Source organism: Crotalus tigris, unplaced genomic scaffold, assembly GCF_016545835.1.
Source record: "Crotalus tigris isolate CLP2741 ecotype Arizona unplaced genomic scaffold, ASM1654583v1 scf7180000017847.2079705, whole genome shotgun sequence".
NCBI classification, from domain to species: Eukaryota; Metazoa; Chordata; class Lepidosauria; order Squamata; family Viperidae; genus Crotalus; species Crotalus tigris.
Genome location: NW_024096670.1, coordinates 451,978 through 479,298, shown reverse-complemented (window position 1 = coordinate 479,298; position 27,321 = coordinate 451,978). Strand labels below are relative to the sequence as shown.

At 38.6% G+C, this 27,321-nt stretch overlaps 2 protein-coding genes across 2 annotated transcripts in view; one reads left to right on the top strand and one right to left on the bottom strand.

Moving 5' to 3' along the window:
* Positions 1-3,359: 3,359 nt before the first annotated feature.
* On the top strand, positions 3,360-13,648 carry LRIT2 (leucine rich repeat, Ig-like and transmembrane domains 2). The gene is made up of 3 exons (XM_039343351.1): positions 3,360-3,505; positions 4,075-4,856; positions 11,521-13,648. Exons 1-3 carry the CDS (start codon positions 3,390-3,392, stop codon positions 12,315-12,317), a joined length of 1,695 nt encoding a protein of 564 aa, XP_039199285.1. The 5' UTR covers positions 3,360-3,389; the 3' UTR covers positions 12,318-13,648.
* Positions 13,649-15,932: 2,284 nt separating this feature from the next.
* Positions 15,933-27,321, bottom strand: part of CDHR1 (cadherin related family member 1) — a 46,352-nt gene continuing 34,963 nt past the window's right edge. The window contains 6 exon segments of the mRNA XM_039343350.1: positions 15,933-17,318; positions 21,709-21,963; positions 23,511-23,689; positions 23,692-23,738; positions 25,258-25,325; positions 26,809-26,973. Coding sequence (XP_039199284.1) covers positions 16,758-17,318; positions 21,709-21,963; positions 23,511-23,689; positions 23,692-23,738; positions 25,258-25,325; positions 26,809-26,973 — 1,275 coding nt within the window. The 3' untranslated portion in view covers positions 15,933-16,757.

The following is a 27,321-nucleotide window of genomic DNA, read 5'->3' as shown; positions in this document are numbered from 1 at the left end:
ATTGGCTACTTAAGGACGAACAGACTGTGATTACAGTGAAGGTGGCTAGATTCTGCACAGCAGCACTGGGGATTCGTCGGAAACGTGTGCTTAATCCACCACAGCAATTTTACACAACTAATGTAGCAAATCCTTTTGCGTTATTTTTTTTTTTGTTTTTGCATTTTAGTATTCATTGACTATGGGGCCTCACAGTTTAAGGATTGATATTATATTATAGGGTCCCCCATTGTTCCAGTTCATTTTCCTCCGCAGATTCAGGCTCCCACGGAGGCATGACACTAACTAACTAACTAACTAACTTTCTTGTCCCGTAGGGTGGTAGTAAAGCAGGTTTAGACAACAGCTCTGATTCCCATTGAGTTTGGAACAAGGTTGGTTAATCTTTTCCCTTTATCAATGTTGCTTTTTCCGAGAAGATTAACTAAAAGACAGTAGAGGGCAGCAAAACCATGGAGATTTTCCCCCCTGAAGTATCCTACTTTATATCAATATTTTTTTTTTGCGGGTTAAGAAGTTCAGGCTTGTTTTCAATTTCTTTTCCGAGAGACGCAGTTTTACCACTGGTATAATATATATTTTGGGCTTTGGATTATTTTAATAACATTTTTGTTATTGCTCATATTTTCTGCCGCAATGAAATGGTTTTTTTTGTAAATACTTACTTTCAAACCCCCCCACAGCTTACATATTATAAAAAAGAATTTCAAATATGGTGCTCATAATAGCTGCTGTCTCTAGATGTCATTAGATAATTAAGGGTTTTTCCTTTTGAGATGTGCCAGCTAGCCCTGCATTGACATATTCAAAATTTCATAACACATTTGATATCTTATGCTAACAAGCAAGGCAATTTCTATTTCTATTATTTCTATTATTTCTATTTCTTCTATTGCCGTGGTGGCACAGTGGTTACAATGCACTATTGCAGGCTAATTCTACCCACTGCCAGTAGTTCAATTCTGACCAGCTGAAGGTTGACTCAGCCTTCCATCCTTCTGAGGTTGGTAAAATGAAATCCTCAAATTGTGGGGGGCAATAGGCTGACTTTGCAAACCCCTTAGAGAGGGTTATAAAGCATTGTGAAGCAGTATATAAGTCTAAGTGCTATTGTTATCTATCTATCTATCTATCTATCTATCTATCTATCTATCTATCTATATCTATCCATCCATCTATATCTATCTATCTATCTATCTATCTATCTATCTATCTATCTATCTATCTATCTATCTATCTATCTATCTATCTATCTACCTACCTACCTACCTACCTACCTACCTACCTCAATCCATCCATCCATCCATCCATCCATCTCTATCTATTTATCTATCTATCTATCTATCTATCTATCTATCTATCTATCTATCTATCTATCTCTATCTCATCCATCTATATCTATCTATCTATCTATCTATCTATCTATCTATCTATCTATCTATCTATCTATCTATCTATCTATCTATCTATCATCCATCCATATCTATCTATCTATCTATCTATCTATCTATCTATCTATCTATCTATCTATCTATCTATCTATCTATCTATCAGCTATGGAAGACCAGTGGTTAGAATGCAGTACTACAGGCTAACTCTGCCAACTGTCAGCGGTTTGATCCTGACAAGCTCAAGCTTGATTCACCCTTCCATCCTTCTGAGGTGGGTAAAATGAGGACCCAGATTGTTCTGGGAAATATGTTGACTCTGTAAACCACTTACAGAGGTAAAGCACTGTGAAGCAGTCTATAAGTCTAAATGCTATTGCTATCAGCAACATCCTAAAGGTGTTTTTTGTTCCAAAAAATCAACTGAACTTTCTCTGTTTTTCCTTTTGAAAACATTTCATCCAAGAAGCTTCTCCAGTTCTAACTTCCATTCTAACTAAACTTAGAACTAATGTTAGAACAGGAGAAGCTTCTTGGATGAGAAGTGAAGCATTTTCAAAGGGAAAAAAATCAAGAGGATCCAGTTGCTTTTGGGAAAATAAAAAGCACCTTTGGACAGCCGTGAGCTGGATGATTGAGAATCTCCATAGACGACATCAATATTCTCAATGAACTGCCGCATTAAGGGTTTAATAGATGTATGAGCTGATGAAATATATACAGAAGGTATTTTGCTTAATGAGACAGCAGACAGATTTGGAAGAGATTTTTCACACACAATAAAATACCCTGCCTAGTCTCAGCAATGATTCTTTGTCAATTAGACCAAATTGCAGAGAGAGACTGTTTTTTGCATGATGAACTATGTGTCAGGAGGATAACGAGCAATCAGATTTATTGTACCCTATACTGCTGCCCATCTTGGGCAACTGCGATTATGGGCAGTGTACAGTCAACAAACAAGTCTGGGTTTTATATTAATTTGTGTCAGGTCTTATATTTGGGGAAGCACGGTACTAAATGTGTCCGTCTGGCTGACGATCTTAACTGGGGCTTATTTTGGGGGTACGAGCATCCTTAAAAATCATGCTAGGGTTTATTTTCCAGTTGGGCCTTATTTTCAGGGAAATAGCATACCACAGGCCACTCAACCAAACAGAAGAAATAAATGAACTTTTTGAACCAGTTAACTAAAGTATTTAAGAAGCACATCAAAACAGTAAAGGGGAATTTAAGTACCCCAACATCAACTGGGAGTCAAACTGCACCTATAGTAGTGGAACATCAAATAGATTTATGACAAACCTAGCAGACAAATTTGTCTCCCTAAAGGTAGAGAAAGGAACTAGAGAGGACTTAATTCTCATTAACAGAGATGAAATAATAAGAGGCATTCAAATTATAGGAACCTTTTGAGGATGTGTGTGAGAATGATCATCCAATATTACAATTCAACACTATGCAAAGCACAAGGAATAGGGGAAAAAAAATCAAACTATGGGCTTTAAGAGAACTGATTTCAATAAATCTAGAGCTTGGGAAAGATTCCATGGATGAAAATCCTCAAGGGGAAAATAACCCAAGAAGTTTGGTAAACTTTGAAAAGTGATATTATAAAAGCCCAGTCTAGCACAAGAAGAAAAGAAGAAAAACAAGAGACTTCAAAAGAAACCAGCATGGCTGCACAGAGAACTCTCTGATTAATTGAGATTTATCAGTCTAGGGTCTCCTGCTTGAGCAAGTGGTTGGACTAGAAGACCTCTAAGATTCCTTTCAACTCTGTTATCCTGTTCTGTCTTAACTGCCACGAATGTCTTGGCTAGCGACTCATTTCAATTTCTTTTTGAATAGAATATATTCTCCTTTTAGCATTGCAGTAAATTACCTAACCTTAACAGGTTAGTTTTGCCCTACTGCTTAGAAAGATTAGACCTAATAGGATTTGGGAAGCTCTTTCTCTCTGTTGCAAAAGCAAACCATATTTATTTACTGAGGAAGAAGATGGAACTCACCAGTCACATGTTTCCCCTTATTTTGCTTTTTTACTTCTCTGGGATACATCTAGCAACTTCGGATTGTGTCACCGGCTGCTCCTGTTTCAATGATACGTTTGGAAGGTAAGAATATTTGACAACAGCATAATATTGAATAGCTTCCTATGGGAAAACTCAGCCAAGGCTTATCATGAAATGAATATATTAATAAATATCGAGGCTGATGGCTTATCCAGATTTCAATATAGAAGACAGGAAATTGAATAAACTTGGATCTGATAGATCAGCGTACAGCATTCCTTGGTTTTCAGCGGAAATGTTTGCTTGCCAACAGCTAGATTCAACCCAGATGTAATAATAATAATCAGAGTAGAGCTGGAAGGGACCTTGGAGGTCTTCAAGTCCAGCCCCCTGCTCAAACAGGAGTCCCTATATTATATATGTATATTATTATATGCTTGAACTATATTTATGTAATTTATTCCTGTAATATTGAGATATGGGATATTATACAAATAATGATTTGTGTTTTATAACTTGGAAACGAAGAATAACCATTATCACTGTTAGGGCTCCTGAGTGAGGGAGGGAAGGGGGAAGCCCCTGTGTCGTATGACACAACACAGAGGGAATTAAAAATGAATGCAAGCTACCCACCCCAACCGTGTTCCATTTTCTGATTGAATTTTTAGGAGTTTGTTTTGCGTCTCGACGTTTTTGAGGAAGATCCCAGATGAGATCCCTCAAGATATCAAAAAAATCAGAATCGAAAATTCTCTGCTAACCGAATTGTTTCGTGGCACCTTCGCTAACGTTAGCACCTTGGAATATCTCTGGCTTAATTTTAATAACATCACAGTGATGGATCTAAGAAGTCTTGAGCACCTGAATGAGCTGAAGGAGCTGAGAATTCAAGGGAACCGGTTGCGTTCAGTACCATGGACAGCATTCCGAGAGACACCAGTTCTAGAAATTCTTGATCTTAAGTGCAACGAGATTGATGTCCTACCAGAGCATGCTTTACGCTACCTTTCGAGGCTGACCTACTTAGACTTATCTTGCAATGAGCTTACTGTCATCTCCAAAGAAGTGTTCTATAATTGGCCTGTCTACCAAAAACTCCAGCGGCTGGAGAAGAAAGCACAAACCGTTTCTAGTACCGTCTTGTCTTTGCATGATAACCCGTGGATTTGTGACTGCCGTCTGCGAGGGTTTGTCCAGTTCATCAATTCTATAGGCCCGCCCATGGTTCTCATAAATTCCTATTTAACATGCTCAAGTCCTAAATCTAAAGCAGGCAAATACTTCCATGAAGTGGAGCTGAACAGCTGCAGGAGACCTTCTGTGACATCTTCCAAACCAAACATTACTGTATTTCTTGGAAGAAATTCAACGTTGACTTGTTTGGTAAAAGCTAATCCTTTTCCAAAAATTTGGTGGAACTATCCATTAAAACATTTGCGGGGGTTTAATGGTGAGTGTGATCCCAAGCTAAAACATTTAACGTAAAATATTCTTCTTTTATAACAATGGTAAATATTTGGCAAGTTATTTTTTTTCCTCCCTCTTCTTGGAAGTTCTTCTGATCAGTGATTGGTCTCTATATCGATTACGCTGGTTTGTTTATCTCATTAATGGGAGAAGATCAATTATTCTACTTCATCGGTATACTGAGTTGTCAGTGCTTCAACACAAAGCTTACCGAAGACTCAATCCATTTTCATACAAGTAAAAGTCACCTTAAATCTGCTCTCAGAATTAGGGGAGAGGTATCAGATATTTTTTTATCAGGATCTTTTTGTTTTTATTTGTTTATTATTTATTAAACAAATTTATATAGATGCCCAACTGACATATAGGTGACTGCAAGCAGCTTACAGCATTTAAAAATCCAGCACATAAAAAAAACCATAACCCTACCCCATCCTCCAATGGCAGTAACTATACAATCAACTCAACCATTTGATTAGCTCCATGTTCATTTATGAGGCCCAGCCCTGCTGACTGAATCAGGTTTTAAAGGGTCTTTTGAAAAAGTAGGAATATGAGGATTCATTTGTTCTTTGGGATGAATTATGTTTCATAGAGGAGCCATCCCCAAGAAGGCCCCTTTTCATGGTCCCAGCAGTTGTAGATCCTTAAACACTGGGTCTCATAACATACCCTGCCTTTCCAATTTTTCTTAAACTTTGTTGTTGTTAGTTGCAAAGTCGTGTACGACCCATCACAACCCCATGGACAACGTTCCTCCAGGCCTTCCTGTCCTCTGCCATCTTCTGGAGTCCATTAAAGCTCACGCCTACTGCTTCAGTGACTCCATCCAGCCACCTCATCCTCTGTCGTCCCCTTCTTCTCTTGCCCTCCATCTTTCCCAGCATTAGGCTCTTCTCCGGTGAGTCCTTCCTTCTCATTAGGTGGCCAAAGTACTTGAGTTTCCACTTTAGGATCTGTTTGCCTTTTGATACTGTCCATGGGGTTTTCATGGCAAAGATACTGGAGTGGGTTGCCACTTCCTTCTCCAGTGGATCACATTTTGTCAGAACTCTCTGCTATGACCTGTCCATCTTGGGTGGCCCTGCACGGCATAGTTCATAGCTTCACTGCGTTACACAAGCATCTTCGCCACAACAAGGCAGTAATCCATGAAGGAGTTCTTAAACTGGCACATTGCCTTTTCCTCTTTTTGTGTGATATATTTTATTAATTTTTACAACAACAATCTTTAGTGTTTCGTGAGCAGTGTGTTGTCTGGGTTCGTATATTTAAAAACAATCAATAATAATGAATTTCTAAAATGAATCAATATGTTGGTTAATAATGTATTTCCTTGATCCTCTCTTCTTACAGGAATCTTTTATCTTTTGTCTAGATTTAATCTTTTGTCTAGATTAAACAAATATAATTCTTAATACTTTCCATACATGCCAAGCTGAGTAGAAACATTTTTTAATATTTGTACATATAATAATAACATCAACATATAATATATATATATATTAATCAGCTTCTAATCAGTTTCAATTGTATTTATAAAGGTCATCTTATTAAGTCGTTATATGTCCTGTTTTCAAGATTCTTATTGAAGCTTAATTTCCCCTCAGTATTCAAACCATTATCAGTCATAATTTTCTCAAAATTCATTACCTTAGAATATCCAAACTTTTCATTCAAATACACCGTCTCAATATTTTTACATTTCATATATTATAAAAGTATTATACTACTTATATATCTTATCCCTCTTACTATAGGGCCTCTTTAGGTCCAAGCTTTGTCTGTTCTTTTGACCATATTCAAACAAATATTTAATCATATAGTACACCATCTAATAATCTTACTATAGGGCCTCTTTATTACCAAACTTTATATATATATATATATATATATATATATATATATATATATATATATATATATATATATATATATATATGTATGTCTTTGGTTATTCGGGTTTTCTCCCACGTAAAATTGGAAGTGTCTTGGCGACGTTTCGACGAAGTCTCATTCGTCATCTTCAGGCTGGTGCTTTTGGCTTCGTGCTCCCGAATAACAAAAGAACTACACAAAAATACCTGCGAAAAACCTCAGAGAATATAATATATATATATATATATATATATATATATATATATATATATATATATATGTAGGTCTTTGGTTATTCGGGTTTTCTCCCATGTAAAATTGGAAGTGTTTTGGCGAACAAAGACCCCCACCCAAACAGAACACTCCCCAGCCAATCAGAGCACAGCCAACCCCCCAGCCAATCAGAGCACAGCCAACCCCCCAGCCAATCAGAGCACAGCAAAGCTCCTAACCAATCAGAATACACCCCCATCCAATCAGAACACAGCCAAGCTCTCATCCAATCAGTTCATACCCCCACTGGCAGTTAAAAGGAGGAAACAGCTACAATCACACATTGCTCCTAGAAGCACGAAGCCGAAAACACCAGCCTGAAGATGATGAATGAGACTTTGTTGAAACGTCGCCAAGACACTTCCAATTTTACGTGGGAGAAAACCCGAATAACCAAAGACCTACATACAAACACCCACGAAAACCTCAGAAAACATATATATATATATCAACCGTATTCAAACAAGCGTTTAATCATATAATATTCCATCTGATAAGTTGAATCGCATCTCTTAACTCCAACTCTAATCTTCTTCTTTTATCAGGTTACTTTCTAAATCAGTAAGTTTAGTTTGACAACTTGTATTTTTGTAAATGTTGTTGGGGATAAAAAAGACAAATTAAGAGGACCCCTGATTGGATTGAATTGGATTTTTTCAATGTTGATGAACCATTGATCACTGTGGTAGACAGTCGATATGCAGTATATTATCTGTTTTCTTACTTTATTTTATTTATTTTGAAGTCTGACCTGTACATCAGCCGCCATCCAGTACAGAATACGTATCACAGCAACGAAGCATTCTTAACAGCATTGAGCTGCTGTCACTGAGCAAAGAAAATCATGATTACCTCCAACTGAAATTAATTTGACCTAGCTGAGTAACACTTAAATCCAGTTCTCCTTTCTTCAGCATCCTTCATGAGGACTCGTGTCTTTTCAAAACATATCTGTCCTGTTTAACGTAATCGAAAGCTGAAAGGCAGATACGGATGTATTAGGCAATATTACATTATTCATCTTTACGTATTTGAGGGTCAAATTAGAATCAAGCCACTCGTTCAGATATTGCCTGTTAGTGACTGGGTCAGGGCACCGTGTGAGGAAATTTGAGGGGTTTGTTCCTTGTTTGACCACCACTAGTGTTAAAACCTCATGTCCACCCAACATGGGCATAGTTAATAATAATAATAATAATAATAATAATAATAATAATAATGACTCGATAGGTAGACAAAATACCAAATCCAGTCTGAACATCTGGCTGACTATGCGATGATCCATAATAATAATAATAATAATAATAATAATAATAATAATAATGACTCGATAGGTAGACAAAATGCCAAATCCAGTCTGAACATCTGGTTGACTGTGCGATGATCAATAATAATAATACTAATAATAATATAATGTTGGAAGGGACTTTGGAGGTCATCTAGAACAACCCCCCTGCTCAGGCAGGAAACCCTATATACCATTTCGGACAAATGGCTGTCCAGTCTCTTCTTAAAAACTTCCAGTGTTGGAGCATTCACTGCTTCTGGAGGCAGGTTGTTCCACTGGTTAATTGTTCTCACTCTCAGGAAGTTTCTCCTTAGTTCTAGGTTGCTTCTCTCTTTGATTAGTTTCCATCCGTTGCTTCTTGTCCTGCCTTCAGGCGCTTTGGAGAATAGCTTGACTCCCTCTTCTTTGGGGCAGCCCCTGAGATACTGGAAGACTGCTATCATTTCCCCCTCATCCTTCTCTTCATTAAACTAGACATACCCAATTCCAGCCACCATTCCTTATATGTTTTAGCCTCCAGTCCCCTGATCATCTTTGTTGCTTTTCTCTGTATTCTTTCTAGGGTCTCAACATCTTTTTTACATCGTGGTGACCAAAACTGGATGCAGTATTCCAAGTGTGGCCTTACCAAGGCATTGTAAAGTGGTATTAATACTTTATGTGATCTTGATTGGATATTAACCTTATGATGTTGATTATTAGTTCACAGCACTGTTACAGTAGCCAGGAGACCCCGATGATATTAGAGAGCAGTAGTTTGGCTTGCCAAGCTACCAGCCCTGTTATAGGACATGTCTACATGTCAGGTGAGCCACAGGAGGGTAAGCTGGCTTCAGATCAGACAGAAAGATGAACTGTTCTTCCTGCAGTGTCACCCAAAGCCTTGCAAGCGGGCACTGCAACTAGGAAACCCAAAGATTCTTTTTCGCGAGGCAACTTGACTTTCTTGTTGTTCTTGGAAGTTTCTTGGATGAGATGTGAAATGTCTCCAAAGAAAAACGAGAAAGTCCAGTTACCTCCTGAAACAGCATCTTTGGGACAACCATGACCTGGATGACTGAGGATCTCCATGGACATGCAACCAGGAAAGTTCAGAGTCATCGGCAATCTGCCTGCCTGCACAGAACACCAGCTCGCCTCCCCAACAAAGTGGTACCTATCTACCTACTCTCACAGAACATGCTTTCATGTTCAGCAGCTGAGTTAAGGGACAGGAACTCAACCTGACATGCAGTTGCCTGGACTCAAACTGCTGGAGCTGAGACCATCTCCAGAGTCATTAAGCCACTAAGCCACCATGCCCAGTTACGGGTGTGGATGATTATGATGTAGATACATACATTCACACACCCAACTGTGAACCATCAGTCAATAACCCAAACCATTAACTGTAACCCATTTGGATTTTTTTTAAAAAAATGGGGGACTGCTGAAATAAGCAGATATAATAGATTGGCACACAAACCTCATTGGTGAGCAAGAAGAAAAATTTAGTTGGCAAAAAAAACCCAATAAGGGACATGTTTAATTACTGTACGTAGAAATATCAGCAGCTTTGACATTGAATAGAACTTGTATGGTCAACTAAATTTGGGAACAACCATCTCCTATCAAGGTCTGGTTGTTTTCAAGACTGTTAGCTTAGAAAAGAATCTGTCCATCCAATAAAGCTTGGAAGAGATGGCCTACCTGGGAACCAATTTTTCAAGAGAGTCCTAGCTGTATGGCGTTTGTAGCCAAGTGATGGTTCCCCCTCATAGACATATAGATGATCGTCATGTATTTCTGCAGAGATGTGAAAATCTGATTCTGGAAGAGAGCTTTTGGGGGTGTCTGCTTCTGAACGGTAGCATCGTTTTTTAACATTTATATATACTATTTAGAAACTGCCCATCTCCCTCAGAGTGTAATTCTGTTATAACTGATGTAGCTTTTTCTGTTCTTTTTAATCCTTGTCGACGAAGTACACCAGTCAGATTTGGTTGGAAAAGAGTAGCGTAGAGATGTTAGAACCGAACAAATCAAGAAATCCTCCTTTTTCACAAAAAGATCTCCAGCAAGGCGCACCAATCTCTGAAAAGGCTATGTTTGAGGTTTTTTTTTCTTTCCTTTGTTTATTGTTCATTTATTTATTTATTACATTTGTATGCCAGCCCTCTCTCTATCAAGCAATGTGACTTTCAAAAATGGATTTTTTTTTTTACAATAGTAAAAAACATCTAACATACAGTAGTGCCAAAATTGTGGAAATCTTTTGGGAAAAGTGTATTTTTGAGGTTTGATGTCTAATAACACCACTTTTTTGTTGGAGTAATACCATAAAATTATATATCAATGGAAAGATAATTTAATCAAGAATGTAATGCAACAAAATTTGTTCAATTATCTGTACTGTATTCTATGAAATGTTATAGCCAAATAACCAGAAAAAGGAAGCACAACTTGCTTAGGTTGATATCAGATAGCTTTCTTTCTTCTGATTGTAGCCAATGAGCAGGTTAAAGAGCCAATCAGGTGTCATCTTGTTTTGGCCATGAGCCAATCAGATCACAGTAGGATTCAGTGATTGATGTCATGTATTGGAGCCGAGAGGAGGACATTTGTCAGGGTGTTATGTGATGGCTATCAAGTTGGTTGGGGTTTTTTGTGTTCTTTCATTGAGTGAGCTTGTAAAACATAATAAAATTAAAGTAATGGCGCAAAGAGTTGACTGGTCACCCAAAAGCGATGTAAAATAGTATTATCAAGTGAACGAGGCTACAGTTATAAAGAAATTAGAAGAAAAATGGGTGGAAACTTAACCAAAGGTGACATTTCTACTGTATACTTTTCCCAAAAAGTTTCCACAATTTTGGCCACTACTGTACCTGGAAAATAAACATCTTCATTTAAGACTGATGATGCTACCTAGTTTGGGTAATGAAACATCTGCAAGTAAAGAGCCAAGCTCAGAGAGCACCAAGGACCTCTCAAATACCTCCAAGATGATGCTTTTTCCAAGCCCAAACCATTTTTTTTTTAAAAAACACATTTTTAAATTTTTTTCTATTATTACAAATCATATGTGCTTAGTAAATAATGTGTTTTCTGGGTCCATTTGCCCCGGTCTATTTTGAAGTTGGGTGTCATGCATTCCGTAGGGTTGTTATAGTTGAACGTAAAAATTAAGTTGCTTGTTCCTGTTTTCTTTCTGTCTTTCTTTCTCTAGTTTCTAATACTCCCCTGAGCGAAGAGTCTTTCAAATCAGAACTGGTGATTCCTTCGGCCCATCTTATGGATGAGGGGAATTATACATGTACGGCTGCCAACTTCCTTGGCAATGCCTCAGCTACCACAGTGCTGGATATTTTGGCTCCTGAACTGGCGACGTCCTCTTATTCTTCCTCCATCGTAGATGAGGCGGCCTACATTGATGTGCAGATTGCCAAGCAGACAATCTACGGGGTTACTCTGCAATGGCACACCTTGACTGAAAATCCAAAAGAAACATGGCATACCCTCCATTTTGGCAAATATGAAGATGCTAAGAAAGACACCGTTTATATTGGGCCCGGGATCAACACGTACGCCATTAATGATTTGCTCCCAGCTACCAAGTACGAAGTGTGCGTAAGTCTGAGGAAGCAGGTGCCCCCAAAGAGCCAGTGCATTGTGTTTGTGACAGGAAGTGACGTCAGTGAACTGGAGCAGAGGGAGCAGATGATCCATATCATCGTGGTTATATGTGGCATGGTATTGGCGGTCCCTGCCGGGATGTACCTGTGCACCTCGGAGGCCAGCTGCAACTGCAAAGACAAATGGGCCAGCTGCTGTACCAAGAAATGGGGCACGGACATCCAAAGCGCTCATACGAAAAGCAAATTTGATAGTTTGCCAGGAGGCAGTGAAGAGGGACTGTGCCGCCGAGACTCCAGCGATGACCAGATGGAGAGGAAGGAAAACAAGGAGAAGGAGAAAGCAAAGAAGCAGACAGCTGAGGGTCAGAGCAGTGCTGATCTCTATTAGCTATGTATCCGTCCGTGCCCCCACTAGGAGGAGGAACAGAAGCATTCCATCCAGATGAATCAGTAGATAGATAGTAAGACTGATTGACTGATTGATCAATTTAACTTGTATGCCTCCTCAATCATGAAGCAGCAGGAAAAGGAGATGGAGGAACAGAAGGAGGAGGAGGAGGAGGAGAAGGAGAAGGGAAAAAAGGAGAAGGAGAAAGAGAAGGAGAAGAAAGAGGAGGAGGAGGAGGAGGAGGAGGAGAAGGAGAGGAGGGGGAGACATAACATTCCAGATTTAACAACTGTTTATAAGAAAAACAAAAAGTTTGGATAGTGGAAAGTTCTGCAAAGGTTTGGCCACCCAATTCATAATCATTTTGCTCCATGCATAAGTAAAAAATAAATAATTGGAGGAAACAGATCCTTTGCTTTATGTCTACATTAAGCCATTGTTAGGGGGCATAAATCTTTCTACACAGAAAACCAGCTTTTTGGCCCAACCTAGAAGAAATTTGCAACAGAAGAGTACATCTCTAACCCTTACATCCAAACAGCAAGAGAGCAGATGTCAGAAGCATGTCTAAAAATAGGATGCTTTTTTTTTTTTGAGTTTGAGACTATAGAAGCAATTTCTGTGCAGTCTTCTGGGTCTCTCCCCAAAATATCTTTGTACACAATTCTTTTGTACATTTCTATATATATATATATACCTGATCTCCAGGCAGATTTGCTGCCTCTGTATCAAATGCCATCTTGAATTAAATCTGAAACTTTTCACCCACTTACGTTGAAAAGAACAACACATAGAAATTGTGATGTTAAGTGCAAATGCAATTGAGATATATTTTGGCTAGAAAAGATATTATAAATGGATACTATCGATATTACGTAGAATGCCAGAAAAATGTGATGAAGATGTCTGTATTTAATTGTATATGTATTAACAGTAACAAGAATTGTATTTGCCCAGTGTGGAAAAAATGCATAGCACAGGAAGAAGACAGAATCAAGAAAGCACTGGATGGTGTAGTATTGGACACTAGACTGAGAAAGTTAATATGTACCACTGAATTACTAATAGACCCAGACAACATGTTGCTTATTAAGTACTTACGATTTTAAAATTAGAAAATTAATAAAATATTTACATAAAAAAAGACTTCCATGGTTTCTTCCAACTATGCTCTTCTGTAATGTAAGGCTCCACTTTAACTCAACTATTTCTACCCATGCTTTCCCTACAGAACTGCCCATTTGTAGTTAGAGAAATTTTTGAGCCCTTTCTGTAAAATAATAATAATAATAATAATAATAATAATAATAATAATAATAATGATGAAGATGCACTGAAATTAGTATATCAGGAAGGCTTACTAACTACTGGAGAGACCAAACTGGCCTACAAGAAAGACCAAATGAAGGACAGAATAGAGGCATGGGAAGACAAAGCACTACATGGCCAATACATGAAAAAAATAGCTGGGAAAGCAGATAATAATAAAACCTGGCAATGGCTAAGAGCAGGAAAATTGAAGAAAGAGACCGAGGGACTAATTCTGGCTGCACAAGACCAAGCCTTAAGGACAAATGCATACAAAGTCAAAATTGAGAAGACAGCAACAGACAGTAAGTGCCGCCTATGCAAAGAAGCTGAAGAAACAGTGGACCACTTGGTAAGCTGTTGCAAGAAGATTGCACAGACTGATTACAAGCAGCGGCATGACAAAGTAGCAACAATGGTGCATTGGAAGATCTGCAAAAAATATCATTTGCCTGTAAGCAAAAACTGGTGGGATCATAAAATAGAGAAAGTCATAGAAAATGATAAAATTAAACTGCTCTGGGACTTCAGAATTCAAACAGACAAGCACCTGCAACATAACACCCCAGACTTAACAATTGTCGATAAGAAAGACAAAAAAGTCTGGATAGTGGACGTGGCAGTGCCTGGAGATAGCAGAATAGAAGAGAAAGAACTGGAGAAGATAACAAAATACAAAGACCTACAAATAGAAATAGAAAGACTGTGGCAAAAGCAAGCAAGGGTAGTACCAATAGTCATAGGCTCCTTGGGTGCAATCCCAAAACAACTGGAGCACCACTTGAACACCATTGGCATTGACAAATTCGCTATTAGTCAATTGCAAAAGGCGGCCTTATTAGGAACTGCTTCCATCCTGCGACGATATCTGTAATACCATCAAACATCCACATCTGCCTATCCCAGGTCCTGGGTAAGGACTCGATAGGTAGACAAAATGCCAAATCCAGTCTGAACATCTGGCTGACTGTGCGATGATCCATAATAATAATAATAATAATAATAATAATAATAATAATAATAATAATAATAATAATAAGAAGTTGGAAGGGACCTTGGAGGTCATCTAGTCCAACCCCCTGCTCAGGCAGGAAACCCTATACCATTTCAGACAAATGGCTGTCCACTTTCTTCTTAAAGACTTCCAGCTTTGGAGCATTCACCGCTTCTGGAGGCAGGTTGTTCCCCTGGTTAATTGTTCTCACTGTCAGGAATTTTCTCCTTAGTTCAAGGTTGCTTCTCTCCTTGATGAGTTTCCATCTGTTGCTTCTTGTCCTGCCTTCAGGTGCTTTGGAGAATAGCTTGACTCCCTCTTCTTTGGGGCAGCCCCTGAGATACTGGAACACTGCTATCATGTCCCCCCTCGTCCTTCTCTTCATTAAACTAGACATACCCAGTTCCAGCAACCGCTCCTTATATGTTTTAGCCTCCAGTCCCCTGATCATTTTTGTTGCTTAGTTTAAATTTGTATCTTCCAGGCCCAATTAACGAAATAAATTGAATCACTTCCCCAATTAGGATTTTTATAAAAAAAACTGTTTTTGTGGCTAGGAAGTTAAAAAAAAAAGAAAAGAAAAATGGAACGACTGCTGAAGTTCAGTGGTTTGGGCTATAATCTCCCTTGTGGATACCATTTGCTGATATATAGCCGGAAAGAACAATTTAAAAAATAAAAATAAAAGCAGAGAATTTGGTTTTGAAAACACTTTATATCACTTGCTTGGAGCAACACTATGTATAGAAGCGAGTCTGTACTGAAATGCTTGGAGTACATCAGCCAAAACCGAATTTTCTTTGGCAATAATCTGTAAGTTGCCCAGTGTCACCTTATCAGGGAGATGGGCATATAAATTTAATAAACAATAAATAGCGTTGTTTATGAACACGTGGCTAAGGACTCTGCAGGTCAGAGCCTGTGCTGAAAATTGGCCAATTTGTGGTGGTAGCAAAACTGAGGAGATCTCTGAGAATGTACAGAGTATACTACTTCTACCCATGAATAACAAGTCCCTGTCTTTCTCCTTTCCATGGAGTAAGGGTGGAGAGAGAGAGAAAAAGAGAGGGAGAAAGAGAGAGAGAGAGAGAGAGAAAGAGAGAGAGGGAGAGAGAAAGAGATAGAGGGAGAGAGAGACAGAGAGGGAGAGAAAGAGAGAGAAAGAGAGAGGGAGGGAGAGAGAGAAAGAGAAAGAAAGAAAGAAAGAAAGAGAGAGAAAGAGAAAGAAAGAGAAAGAAAGAAAGCGAGGGGGGAGGGAGAGAGAGAGGGAGAAAGAAAAAGAGAGAGAGAGAGAGAGAGAGAGAGAGAGAGAGAGAGAGAGAGAGAGAGAGAGAGAGAGAGAAAGAGAGAGAGAGAAAGAGTTGAAGTTCGGTCTTAAGACACGAAGCCACATGGGTGACCTTGGGCCAGTCACTTTCTCTCAGCCCTAGGAAGCAGGCAATGGTGAATCACTTCTGAAAAATCTTGTTAAGAAAACTTCAGGGTCTTTTCCAGCAGTCTCTGAGAATTGTGTGAACAGAGCAAATATATGTATGATGTATGTTTGTATATTTCTTGACATGCACCTAATTATGGATAGGGTCAAATCAAGGCCCAGTCTGGTTGGGGCAGGCCAATCTGTCGAGTGGACTCAGGACCCATCAAATTTCAGAAGAAGCCATCTAACACGCAAGGAGTCCGCTGAAGCTTTTACATCTTGTTAAGTTTTGGGGACACGCAGGGAAATTCCTAACATGAAATTGGTTTTTATGCATCTTTCAAACTGATTTTTTTTTTTTTTACATCACTGGAAAACCCTAAACAAGATTGACCAGAATCTGCCCATATTTCTGGGTGCAACAACAACAACAAAAAAACTAAACACCATTATTATTTTTTTTTTTGGCTGAGTAATTTGGATTGAAAAAGGTAACAGAACTGCGTGAGACACCATCACAATCTTAAAGGAGAAACAATGGCAAAGCAAAGAGGAAAAGGCATGGCATGCAATCCAGTCAGATCCAGGTGAAACATTGATAAGAGATCACAAAGGCTTAGAGCTTCCGGGACAATGGGAAAACAGTACAAAATGCAAAATAACAGCTCACACCCTGGTCTTGGAATAACACACAGAGTTGTACGCCCTACGTTGCTTTGCGTTAGATGTGAGGTTGACCGATTGCTGAATTCCTTATCTCAAATCTCTGCTTGAGCTCGGACACCAGAGCTGTGTCCTGTGCGGAGAGAGCTCCTTTTTTCCTGGACTGCTTGTTTACCAACTTAGGGCTGAGAGATCCTGAAACCGTGGACAGTTTCCAGGTGGGCTCCTGGATCTTGAAGACCGGGGCATGTAATGGGATTGGCGCTGATGGCGGTGGAGGTGGCAGAGTCGGCATCTGGGAGCTGTTATTGCTGTTCTCATTTTGCAAGCTGACGGTGTCCTCCTTGATGGTAAATTTCTCTGCCACGTTGCTGCAGGACTTCTTGAAACTCAACCACTCCATCTTGATGGTCCGAGGTTGATAATTCTGCCTTTTTTTGATGATCCGTCGGGCCGGTACGATCTTCGGAGACCTTTTATTCCGCCAGAACGTGACAGTGGAGATCAAAAGGATGATCATCACCATAAACCCGATGATGCCAGCAAGGACTCCTAAGGCTTTCATTGGGTTATCTTTAGTCTGCATCAGAAAGGCACCCATTGGGCCTGTGTGAAGAGTCTGTGAAAGGGCACAAAAGGAACAGGGCAGAGATTACACTTTCATTGGTCCCAAACATGACAACTAGAATGGATCGACACCGTTTTGAGTTTTGGCACTCAGATTTAAAGATCATCGAGCCTGTCAGAAGAATAATTTGAGCTGGAAAAAATAAGAATGAAACCCAGACAGCTGTGAGGAAAGGAGAAATATTTATTCCCCAAAGCAAAGAGTTTGCATTTAGGGCCAGCGGCAAAGAAAATGGGTACACAGACACTGTTTTATAGGGGAACGTGCCCTGAATGTGGAAGTGTGTGTGTGTGTGGGGGGGGGCGTGATTCTAGAGTGACACCTGAGGGGCGGGTAGGTCAGGAAGGTATGTCATCTATGATGTTTATTCTTGTGAAAATGCAGTTCCACTGGGAGACCTAATTTAATGAACTCTATTTGTGTTTACAAGACCTTATATTTTGATATGTGGATTAGTTCTGGGTAACTTATTGGGGGGGGGGGTCTGAGGAAGTTTGAGTAAAATAATTTCCTCCATTTACTTGATTAACTTGGTTTGACTGTCAACTATGTAATGGAGACATTGATTCTCATCCATAGGGGATTCTGTTCATGTTTTAAGGGAAGATGGAAACATATAAAGAGTAAAATGTATTTTGATATAAAACTTCCCACAAGCTTAAAGAAAATCATGGCAGCATTAGGGTGGCAATTACATAATAAAGCAATTCACCCGGGATGCAGATGTAGGACTCTGATCTTTGCTATGCAATGCCGGGAGATTTTGTTAAATGCAAATGGAAATATTCCGGGAAAATTGTTGAAAAGGGTGGCCACATGAGTACCTATAGTACTTTACAAATTAGCCCAAAGAACCTGGAGTTTTGAGAGGCAGGAGAATGCTATTCCACAATAATTGTTCAATATCAGTAGATTATATTTCCTTGGACTCTCTGTGGAATTCCACCACAAACCAGATTCAGACTGAGATAATTTCATGTACATAGAAAGTACTTATCCTCTTTTGATTTCTAAATCACCAGAAAACAAAACTATGGTTTTAGAGCAACATGTCAACGCTGCTAACATCAGATGTTTGTGCATTGACAACAGATGGAGATGTAGCCATTTTCTTCCTTTCGCTTTTAGAGTCAGATGATGCTGGGGAGGGGGGATGTGAACGGGAGTCCAGCTAGACATAACAACACTGAGCCTAGCATGAGAATCAAGGTTGTTGAAATCAGACATGATAAAGAATTGGCGGGCTGGAGAGCTGGAGAGGAAGCCTGCGCTTCAGTTTTTGGCTTCGATTATGTAAGTGCAGCTATTATGCTACTCGAATAAAAGATTCTTTAAGGTAAACAATGCCTCGAAGTTCTTTTGAAGAGTTCCATTTGTCGGAACCATGACACAACAGTGAAGAGGATTTGCTAAGCATATTGCTGAATTTTCCATATCTTTGAGGCTGCCGAATCAATTTTCAGTGGCTGAAATTGAGTGTGTTCTGTTTTTCTAGTAGCCTTTTACAGACAAGGACAAAAAAATAAAACAAATCACCTCAGCACTGAGATAATCCATTTTAGCTGAAGAGACAGTTTTTTTTTTATCTATGACAAATACCCAAGTCAAGTAATGTGCAATGTGGTCTCTTCAAGGTACCGTATTAAAGACAAAGGAATGAACAGTTTGCTTAGCAATTTAACACAGGGAATGTTGTGGTGCTCTCCAAATATTTTCCTGGATTTTACTCATAGGATGAAGCTTGGATATTTTCAGATTTTTCCAGTACATGACAGCAGAGTTCACCATGGTTGAAAAAATGGTAAAAAGGAACTCATACATGAGTTGGTTGTCAAGCATCTGAATTTTGATGACATGACCCTGGGGATGCTACAATGGTCATAAGTGTGAAAAATGGTCATAAATTACTTTTTTCAGTGCCATTGTAGTCCTGGCAAATAGATAGGGAAGAAATGGAGGTAGTGACAGATTTTATCTTCCTGGGCTCCAAGATCACTGCAGATGGGGACTACAGCCAAGAAATTAAAAGATACTTGCTCCTGGGGAGGAAAGCTATGGGAAATCTAGACAGCATACTAAAAAGCAGAGACATCACTCTGCCAACAAAAGTACGTATAGTCAAGGCCATGGTTCCCCAGTTGCAATGTGAAAGTTGGACCATAAGAAAGGCTGAGTGCCAAAGAATGGAGGCCTTTGAACTACGGTGCTGGAGAAGACTCCTGCGAGTCCCCTGGACTGCAAGGCGATCAAACCAGTCAGTCCTAGAGGAGATCAACCTGATTGCTCTTTAGAAGGCCAGATCCTGAAGTTGAAACTCAAGTACTTTGGCCACCTAATGAGAAGGAAGGACTCACTGGAGAAGAGCCTGATGCTGGGAAAGATTGAGGACAAGAGAAGAAGAGGATGACAGAGAATGAGGTGGCTGGATGGAGTCACTGAAGCAGGAGGTGTGAACTTCAATGGACTCCAGAAGATGGTAGAGGACAGGAAGGCCTGGAGGAACGTTGTCCATGGGGTCGCGATGGATCAGACACGACTTCGCAACTAACAACAAGAAGCTTCAAATACTAAGTTGAGTTTTACCTGTAAGATGATTCAGTGCATAAACTCTGGGCATAATGAGGGAGTACATTGACAATGAGATAAAGTCTCATCATTAAAATGAGGATATAAACAAGGGAACAAATAAAGCCTGATCAACAATGGTGGAGAGAAAGATTGAAGGTTCCCAGCCCCAGACAGGCCCCAAATAATGTTTAAGGGCCCCTAGCTTCCTCTCTTTTGATAACAATGCTGCCAAATTCCTCTGGCATAATGAACAAATGTTTATGACATACTTTCCCACCATTGAGACTTCGCCCAACCCATAAAAATATGGAAGCAAAGATTTTGATGTTATCGCAAAAGAGCAGAAAAAGGTAAGGTGACGGATGCATCAGCTCAGTCCATGGATTATAAACAGCTAATGATTAAGGGGAAAGCCTGTTTTATTGCTCATTTGTTAAATCAGATTTGCTATCTTAGAAAACGCTGTCAGCTTCTCGGTTGCTGACGCCACACCAACCTGGTGTCAACCTATACTGTAGGTAATAAATGGAATATATAGTAATAGCCTCTAGCCCATGGAATGGAAGACAGGAGCGTTCTTGTTATAAATACGGACAATTTTATATGTTTTCTGCTAGGAGGAATGAGAAGGCCATTTTGTATAAACCAAGGATCAGATAGACAGGTGATCCCTTCCTATGAAATGTCTTTAAAATGTTCTCCGTCATTTATCTTCATTGCTTTGGATGTTGTGGATGTCAGACTGCAGATCTATGAGAAAGATCTTCTAAGGCACCTTCACATTTGCCCTGTCAACAAATTTTCAAGAAAACTGACAGCTTTTTACCCACCACAGAGAAAGCATGCCCTATTGATTCCATACAGGATGGAAACTTATATATAACTTAAATGCATTTTAATAAAGGCCCGTATATTACTTAGTCCTTTTGGCGTCCATTCAAAATCCTTGACTATGTTGTAATTATCCTATTTTGTCCACATTCATGTGTTGGTTTATAAGATTAATAAGCTGCTTCTTCAATTAAAAAAAACTATTAAAGATGAGAAAAATGTAATACTGAATAAATGGAGAAAAGGGAAACAAAAATTAGTAAAAGAGAACCATCTCTAAAAATCAGTAAACTGAATCAGGGTATAGAAAGAAGTTTGATTCAGATAGAAAGTAAATTCTTAACCAATCTCCAAACCTCACGTTTGGAGTGTGTACTTTTACTCCAGAATTAGTGAGGAAAGAGAAGAGGATGGCTGATCTTCAAAAGAGGGAATTTCTAGTTCTCAGTGACCATCATAGTTTTAGTCTTCAGCCTTCTTTCAAATTGCAATGAAAGTTGTTTTGGTTTCCCCTGCCTTTTTCAATGGGCTGGCTTAAAGGAAATCAGTTTTTAAGTTATTTTGGATTCACAATGTTTTAGGGTTTTAAAGGCCATCATAGAAGTACTAATGAGTAGAATTTTTAATTAGGGGTAAACATTAGGTGTAGGCAGTTTAAATGAGCATAAAGGTCTGTTGCAAGCTTAAGCACTCTATAAAAATCTGACCTACTAACGGTCAAGGGAAATGAGCGGGAATAAAAGGAATTCAAGGTGGGCTGGACTTAGATCTCTTGTGGATGCGAAGGGACTCATGACTGATGATGTGTTTGACCCCCTCCCTCAGGCTCAGCCTGGTCATCTCCTACAGAAAGTTTCCGTTGGATCATACTCCAAGGTGTTATCCAACCACAATTTAATACAGTTAATAGACACTGCAATTCTCTGTTGTTTTTCAGCCATCTGCCCTGTGCACTTTTCTCATCAATTTTTCCTCCTCTTACCTCTTCTCTGATGTCAAGTTTCAGAACAGCTGTGGTGCTAAAAGATGGAGACCCTCGATCCTTCGCTTGGATGATCACTGACCAAATGCAATCTTTGTTCTTAGTGATGTTGTGGATGACATCCATGGATCGGATGTAAGATTTCAGTTTAATTTCTCCAGAGCTTTGATCAATATCAAACACATTGGCTGGATCAGTCTGCATAATGGCATAGTCCACAATGTTATTGGGTTCTTCTGCATCTTCGTCTATTGCCTGTTTTGGGTTTTTTCAGATTGATGAAAAATCATTATTTGATAAATAAAGAAGGCAAGAAAAAATCACTAAATGACTATTTACTGGATCCCCAATATGGGCCCTGGATTACACATCCATTTTCAGATTATACAGTGGAATATAGTATAATACAGATGATAGAATGGAATCAGATTGGTTTCTGGATGTACGCTTAACTATTAGAATTTTGAAATCACATTTTCTTATTAAAACTTGGCTACTGTATTCCTGCCAATTTTTTCTTTGTCGGTTTGCAAAATTGGACAGTGATGACAAGAGTGAAGAATCATAATGTTGAAATGGAACCATTCCCTCATTATAAATTTGAGGAGATGGTGGTGGTGGTGGTGGTGGGGGAGGGAATTGGAAGGAACCCAAAGCTTTCAAAAATAAATATTATTTGATTTATATTTCACGATAAGCCAATCCCACCAAATAAGGCCCACCAGATATATCTCAAAATTCTAAGAGAGAAAGAGAGATATTTCTCAACTATTTCTTTTTTCATTTTTCAGTTGGAGAACTTTCTCAATGCAACTATGTCTTTCACTCCTTTCTAGAAAGGATCTTTTAAAAATCTTTCTGCACTCTTTTCTAGAGAGAGGGTCTTTTATTGTTTTTTTTCCCACCTGCACGATGAGTGTTTTCTGCTTTCATAAGCCTTTCCCATTTATTCACATCTATACAAAAGTACGAAATATCCTTTGAAGTAAGTGACACTTGGTCAGTGCTCTTGCTGACACAACTCACAGAGAAGGGCGACTTTCATTCTCATCCACCTAATTCTGTAGCATAAAAATTAATATTGCCCTTTCGAAATATGATAACATTTAGCTGAGCTGTGGAGTGCTTTGGATTCATTTCCCGAAAAATGCCTTTGAAAGTCACTTCATTTTTTTCCTCAGGATCACAGAGAAACCGTGATCCTGGAAGAAGATGTAGCTGCTTTCAAGAGTTGCAGACAAGTGTTATGTCAACGCTGCTAACATCGGATGTTTTTGCATTGACAACAAAGTGAAATGTAGCCATCTTTTACCTTTTGCTTTTAGAGTTAGATGAGGCTGGGAGGGGGGATGTGAACGAGCGTCCAGCTAGACACAACAGCACTAAACCTAGCATGAGAAACAAGGTTATTATAACCAGAGCTGATAAGAAATTGGCGGCTGGAGAACTGGAGAGGAGACCCATGCTTCAAGCTAATTAGGGAATGTGATTTAAGACTGTTAATTGGAGGAGGGAATTGTGCTTTGATACTATGTGCTCAGGGGAGGAGAATTCAATTTTTGGCTTCAATTATGCAGTGCTGAAGTTATGCTACTCAAAATAAAGATTCTTTAGGTAAACAATGCCTTAAAGTTCTTTTGAAGAGTTTCATCCGTCAGAACCATGACATACTACTTTCATGTTGTCATGTTCTCCTTTCTGGAGATGAATCCAAAACACTACACAGCCCCTATTATTTAGCTTTTAAGCTTATTTTTATCATGAACCATCACATTTCAGAGAGCAACAATAATTTGACCCACCTCAACTTTTACTGGGGATCCAATAATCATGGTTTTTTCCTGAATATTCTCACTGAACTCTGGAGAGTGATCGTTGACATCCAGGACTGTGACGAAGACTTCAGCCAAGCTATGTTTTCCTTCTATATCTTCTGCCTTCACAAAAAAATGGTACTTAGAGTTGATTTCTGCATCTAGATGGCCCATGGTTGAGTGTAGATAATCCCAGTAGATGGATGAATCAGAAAACTGGTAAGGAAATAAATTGGTGAGGATTATGCTGGTGACATATTCAGAAAAAGACGCACCCTATAGCTCAGAATCATTGTTGTCAAAATTATTAGAGATTAGAAATGATCTACTGACTGATTTAGTTACATATCCCTTTAATCATTTTGCAGCACATTCAAAGCAACAGAAAGTTAAAAATTTTACATAATCTCCTATTCTTCAAAGCCTTCAGAATTATTGTAATAAAGTTAGTCTTTCAGATTTGAAACTCATTGAGGTTTTTTAACAATGACATAGGCCATTTTTAAAACGTAAAGACACAAGACAATTAGTAGAATTGCTGAGTTGACTGACTTGGGAAGAAGAATTTCATAACATGGGAGAGTAGGGAAGAACCACAGAGACAAGTTAGTCCATAAACTAATCAGATTTGGTTACTAATTAGATAGTATGATCCTGGATTGAATAACTAGCATCATTCTATTCTATTCTATTCTATTCTATTCTATTCTATTCTATTCTATTCTATTCTATTCTATTCTATTCTATTCTACTCTACTCTACTGTACTCTACTCTATTCTCTATTCTATTCTATTAATTACTGTTCTATTACTATTCAATTCTACTAATTACTATTCTGTTCTGTTCTACTCTACTCTATTAATTTCTATTCTGTTCTATTCTGTTCTGTTCTTCTCTATTAATTTCTATTTTATTCTGTTCTGTTCTACTCTACTCTATATACTCTATTCTATCTACTTATCTATCTTCTATATCTAGGTAACTATATATGTGTCTGTCTGTCTGTCTGTCTGTCTCTATCTATCTATCTATCTATCTATCTATCTATCTATCTATCTATCTATCTATCTATCTATCTATCTATCTACTATCATCTATCTTGATGGGATAGTTGATAGGAAGCAACATTGTCACAGAAACTTCATGTAAAAGTAAATCTTCCCACAATGAACACATCTTGAGTTGAATGTTAAAGAGAATTTTTTTCTTTCAATACTCCAAATGGAGTCCTTCAGAATAGTAGCAAGAAAGACTGAGAATTGCAGTATGCAGCACGCAGTTCATCAGATCTACAGATTACAGTAGGAAAGGGTGAAGACTATTTCTTACTGATTGCTATCCTATAGAATTGAAATGGCAGGTTTTGCATTTAATGTCTTTCAGGCTGTCTCATCCATATCTGCTCCACTCTGGAGACAGTGGTTCAGAAAAAACTATCAGTCCCTCTTCCATTTCAAATAATAGATTTATAATAGACTTTCCTATAGACATTTGATTTGAGCAGAAGAAAGGAACCAAGAAGAACTGTGCTCCTTCCTTGTTCCTTGCCCTAATTAGAATAAGGTTGGAAAGAAACAGGAATGCAAAATTATCCTGCTTGAATAGGATGAGCAATTTTCCTTCCCATTATTACTCCTCACATATGCATTCCTGCGTTTTTCCTCAAAATATTCCATTTATATTAAAATTGGATATATGAGCATAGGCTTGCAATTGGTCACATTGCACACTTACAAATCTGCTCCTGTTCCGTAAATTGAGTATTTTAATTCTCCCCAAAGGCCTGAGTCTGGATCAATTGCCTATGGAAGAAAATAAAATGACTACAATGGGAAATTCACAAGATTCATATTATTATGCAGTTCTGAGAAATTGTTGCATACCTTCGCCGTACAACAAATCATGCTAAAGATTCAACCTCAGTTTACATGTAAGTGTATATAGTAAGTTATTGGAACGGCTTAATTTTCAGGGGAATGAACAATTTTGGGGTAGAAACTTTTCTTTCTGCTACTTCTTCAACCCAAACGGTCACTATAATCTAATCTAAAAGGAGGAGTTTTTATGTATCTGCTTCTTTTTGCAATTTTTGGGAAGATTACCATGCCTTCTACAATACAGGAGGTACTAGATCTGATTAATGTCTATGTCCATTGATTTAGATTTGTCAATAAATGTAACAAAGGAGGATACTTTTGAAGGGAATGAGGCCAAATAGCTACACTATTTGGTTAGAACACAAAATGATAGGCTGGGAAGGGACCTTGGAGGTCTTCTAGTCCAACCCCCTGCTCATGCAGGAAACCCTATATCAATTCAGGCAAATGGCTGTCCAATCTCTAATTTAAAAACCTCCAGAGATGGAGCACCCATGACTTCTATATGTAAGCCATTCTACTGATTAATTGTTCTCACCGCCAGGAGAGTTGGCTCTCTCTTTAATAATCTTCCACACATTATTTCTTGTTTTGCCTTCTTTGTTCTCTGTGATAGCTCCTCAAATATTGGAAGATTGCTATTATGCCATCCCTCGCCCTTCTTTATGTTAGACTAGACATACCTAGTTCCTTCAATTGTTCATTATATGGTTTGGCCTCCAGACCCCTTATCATCTTTATTGGTCTTCTATGCATGCTTTCTAGGATGTAATAATAATAATAATAATAAAGTTGGAAGGGACCTTGGAGGTCTTCTAGTCCAACCCCCTGCTCAGGCAGGAGACCCTATACCATTTCGGACAAATGGCTGTCCAGTCTCTTCTTAAAAACTTCCAGTGTTGGAACATTCACCGCTTCTGGAGGCAAGTTGTTCCACTGATTAATTGTTCTAATTATCAGGAAATTTCTCCTTAGGTCTAGATTGGTTGTCTCCTTGATTAGTTTCCATCCTTTGCTTCTTGTCCTACCTTCAGGCACTTTGGAGAATAGCTTGACTCCCTCTTCTTTGGGGCAGCCCCTGAGAGATTGGAAGGCTGTTATCATCTCCCCTCATCCTTCTCTTCATTAAACTAGACATGCCCAATTCCAGCAACCGTTCTTTATATGTTTTAGCCTCCAGTCCTCCTAATCATCTTTGTTGCTCTTCTTTGCACTCTTTCTAGAGTCTCAACATCTTTTTTACATCACGGTGATCAAAACTGGATGCAGTTTTCCACGTGTGGTCTTACCAAGGCGTTGTAAAGTGGTATTAAGACTTCACATGATCTTAACATCTATTCTGTATCATGTATTAATAGGTTGACTATTAAGAAAGGTGTAAGGCTTTTAAAGAATGAAGTTTACTTACAGTTACAGCAACAACATTAGAGCCCCCGGGGGAATTCTCTGGGATCTTGGCGACATAGTAATCAGATGAAAAATGGGGGACGTTATCATTGGTGTCCAATAGATGAATCACAATATCAGCTGTTGAACTAAACTTCTCAGGTGTGTTCACTTCTACTGCAAGAAGCTAAGGCAGTAAAGAGGGAAGTGAGAATTTGCTATTTTAAATAATATATGAAAGGGTTTCCTTTCTAACAGATTAACATTGGTGTTATCATGCATTATAGGTGGATTTGGATTATTTTCCTCCATAAATTAAAAGACCTGTATAATGTTTTTGACTCATACTGGGATCCCTTTATCTAGTTGTAGAACTTGTGTGCAAAACATATCGTACTGTAGGCCAGATTTATGCAGAAATATTGAAAATATGTCAAAAAATATTTCTTTTAAACACCATCGTGTATATGGTAAAAGAAACTGATAAAGAAATGTTTCTAAGAGTTATTAAAAAAAGAGGCTTGTAAGTGCATGT

Coding starts and splice junctions, on each gene's coding strand:
- LRIT2 (XM_039343351.1), top strand. CDS start 3,390: ATGGAACTCACCAGTCACATGTTTCCCCTTATTTTGCTTTTTTACTTC. Junction 3,506..4,074: donor TTCAATGATACGTTTGGAAG/GTAAGAATATTT, acceptor TTGAATTTTTAG/GAGTTTGTTTTGCGTCTCGA. Junction 4,857..11,520: donor ACATTTGCGGGGGTTTAATG/GTGAGTGTGATC, acceptor TTCTTTCTCTAG/TTTCTAATACTCCCCTGAGC.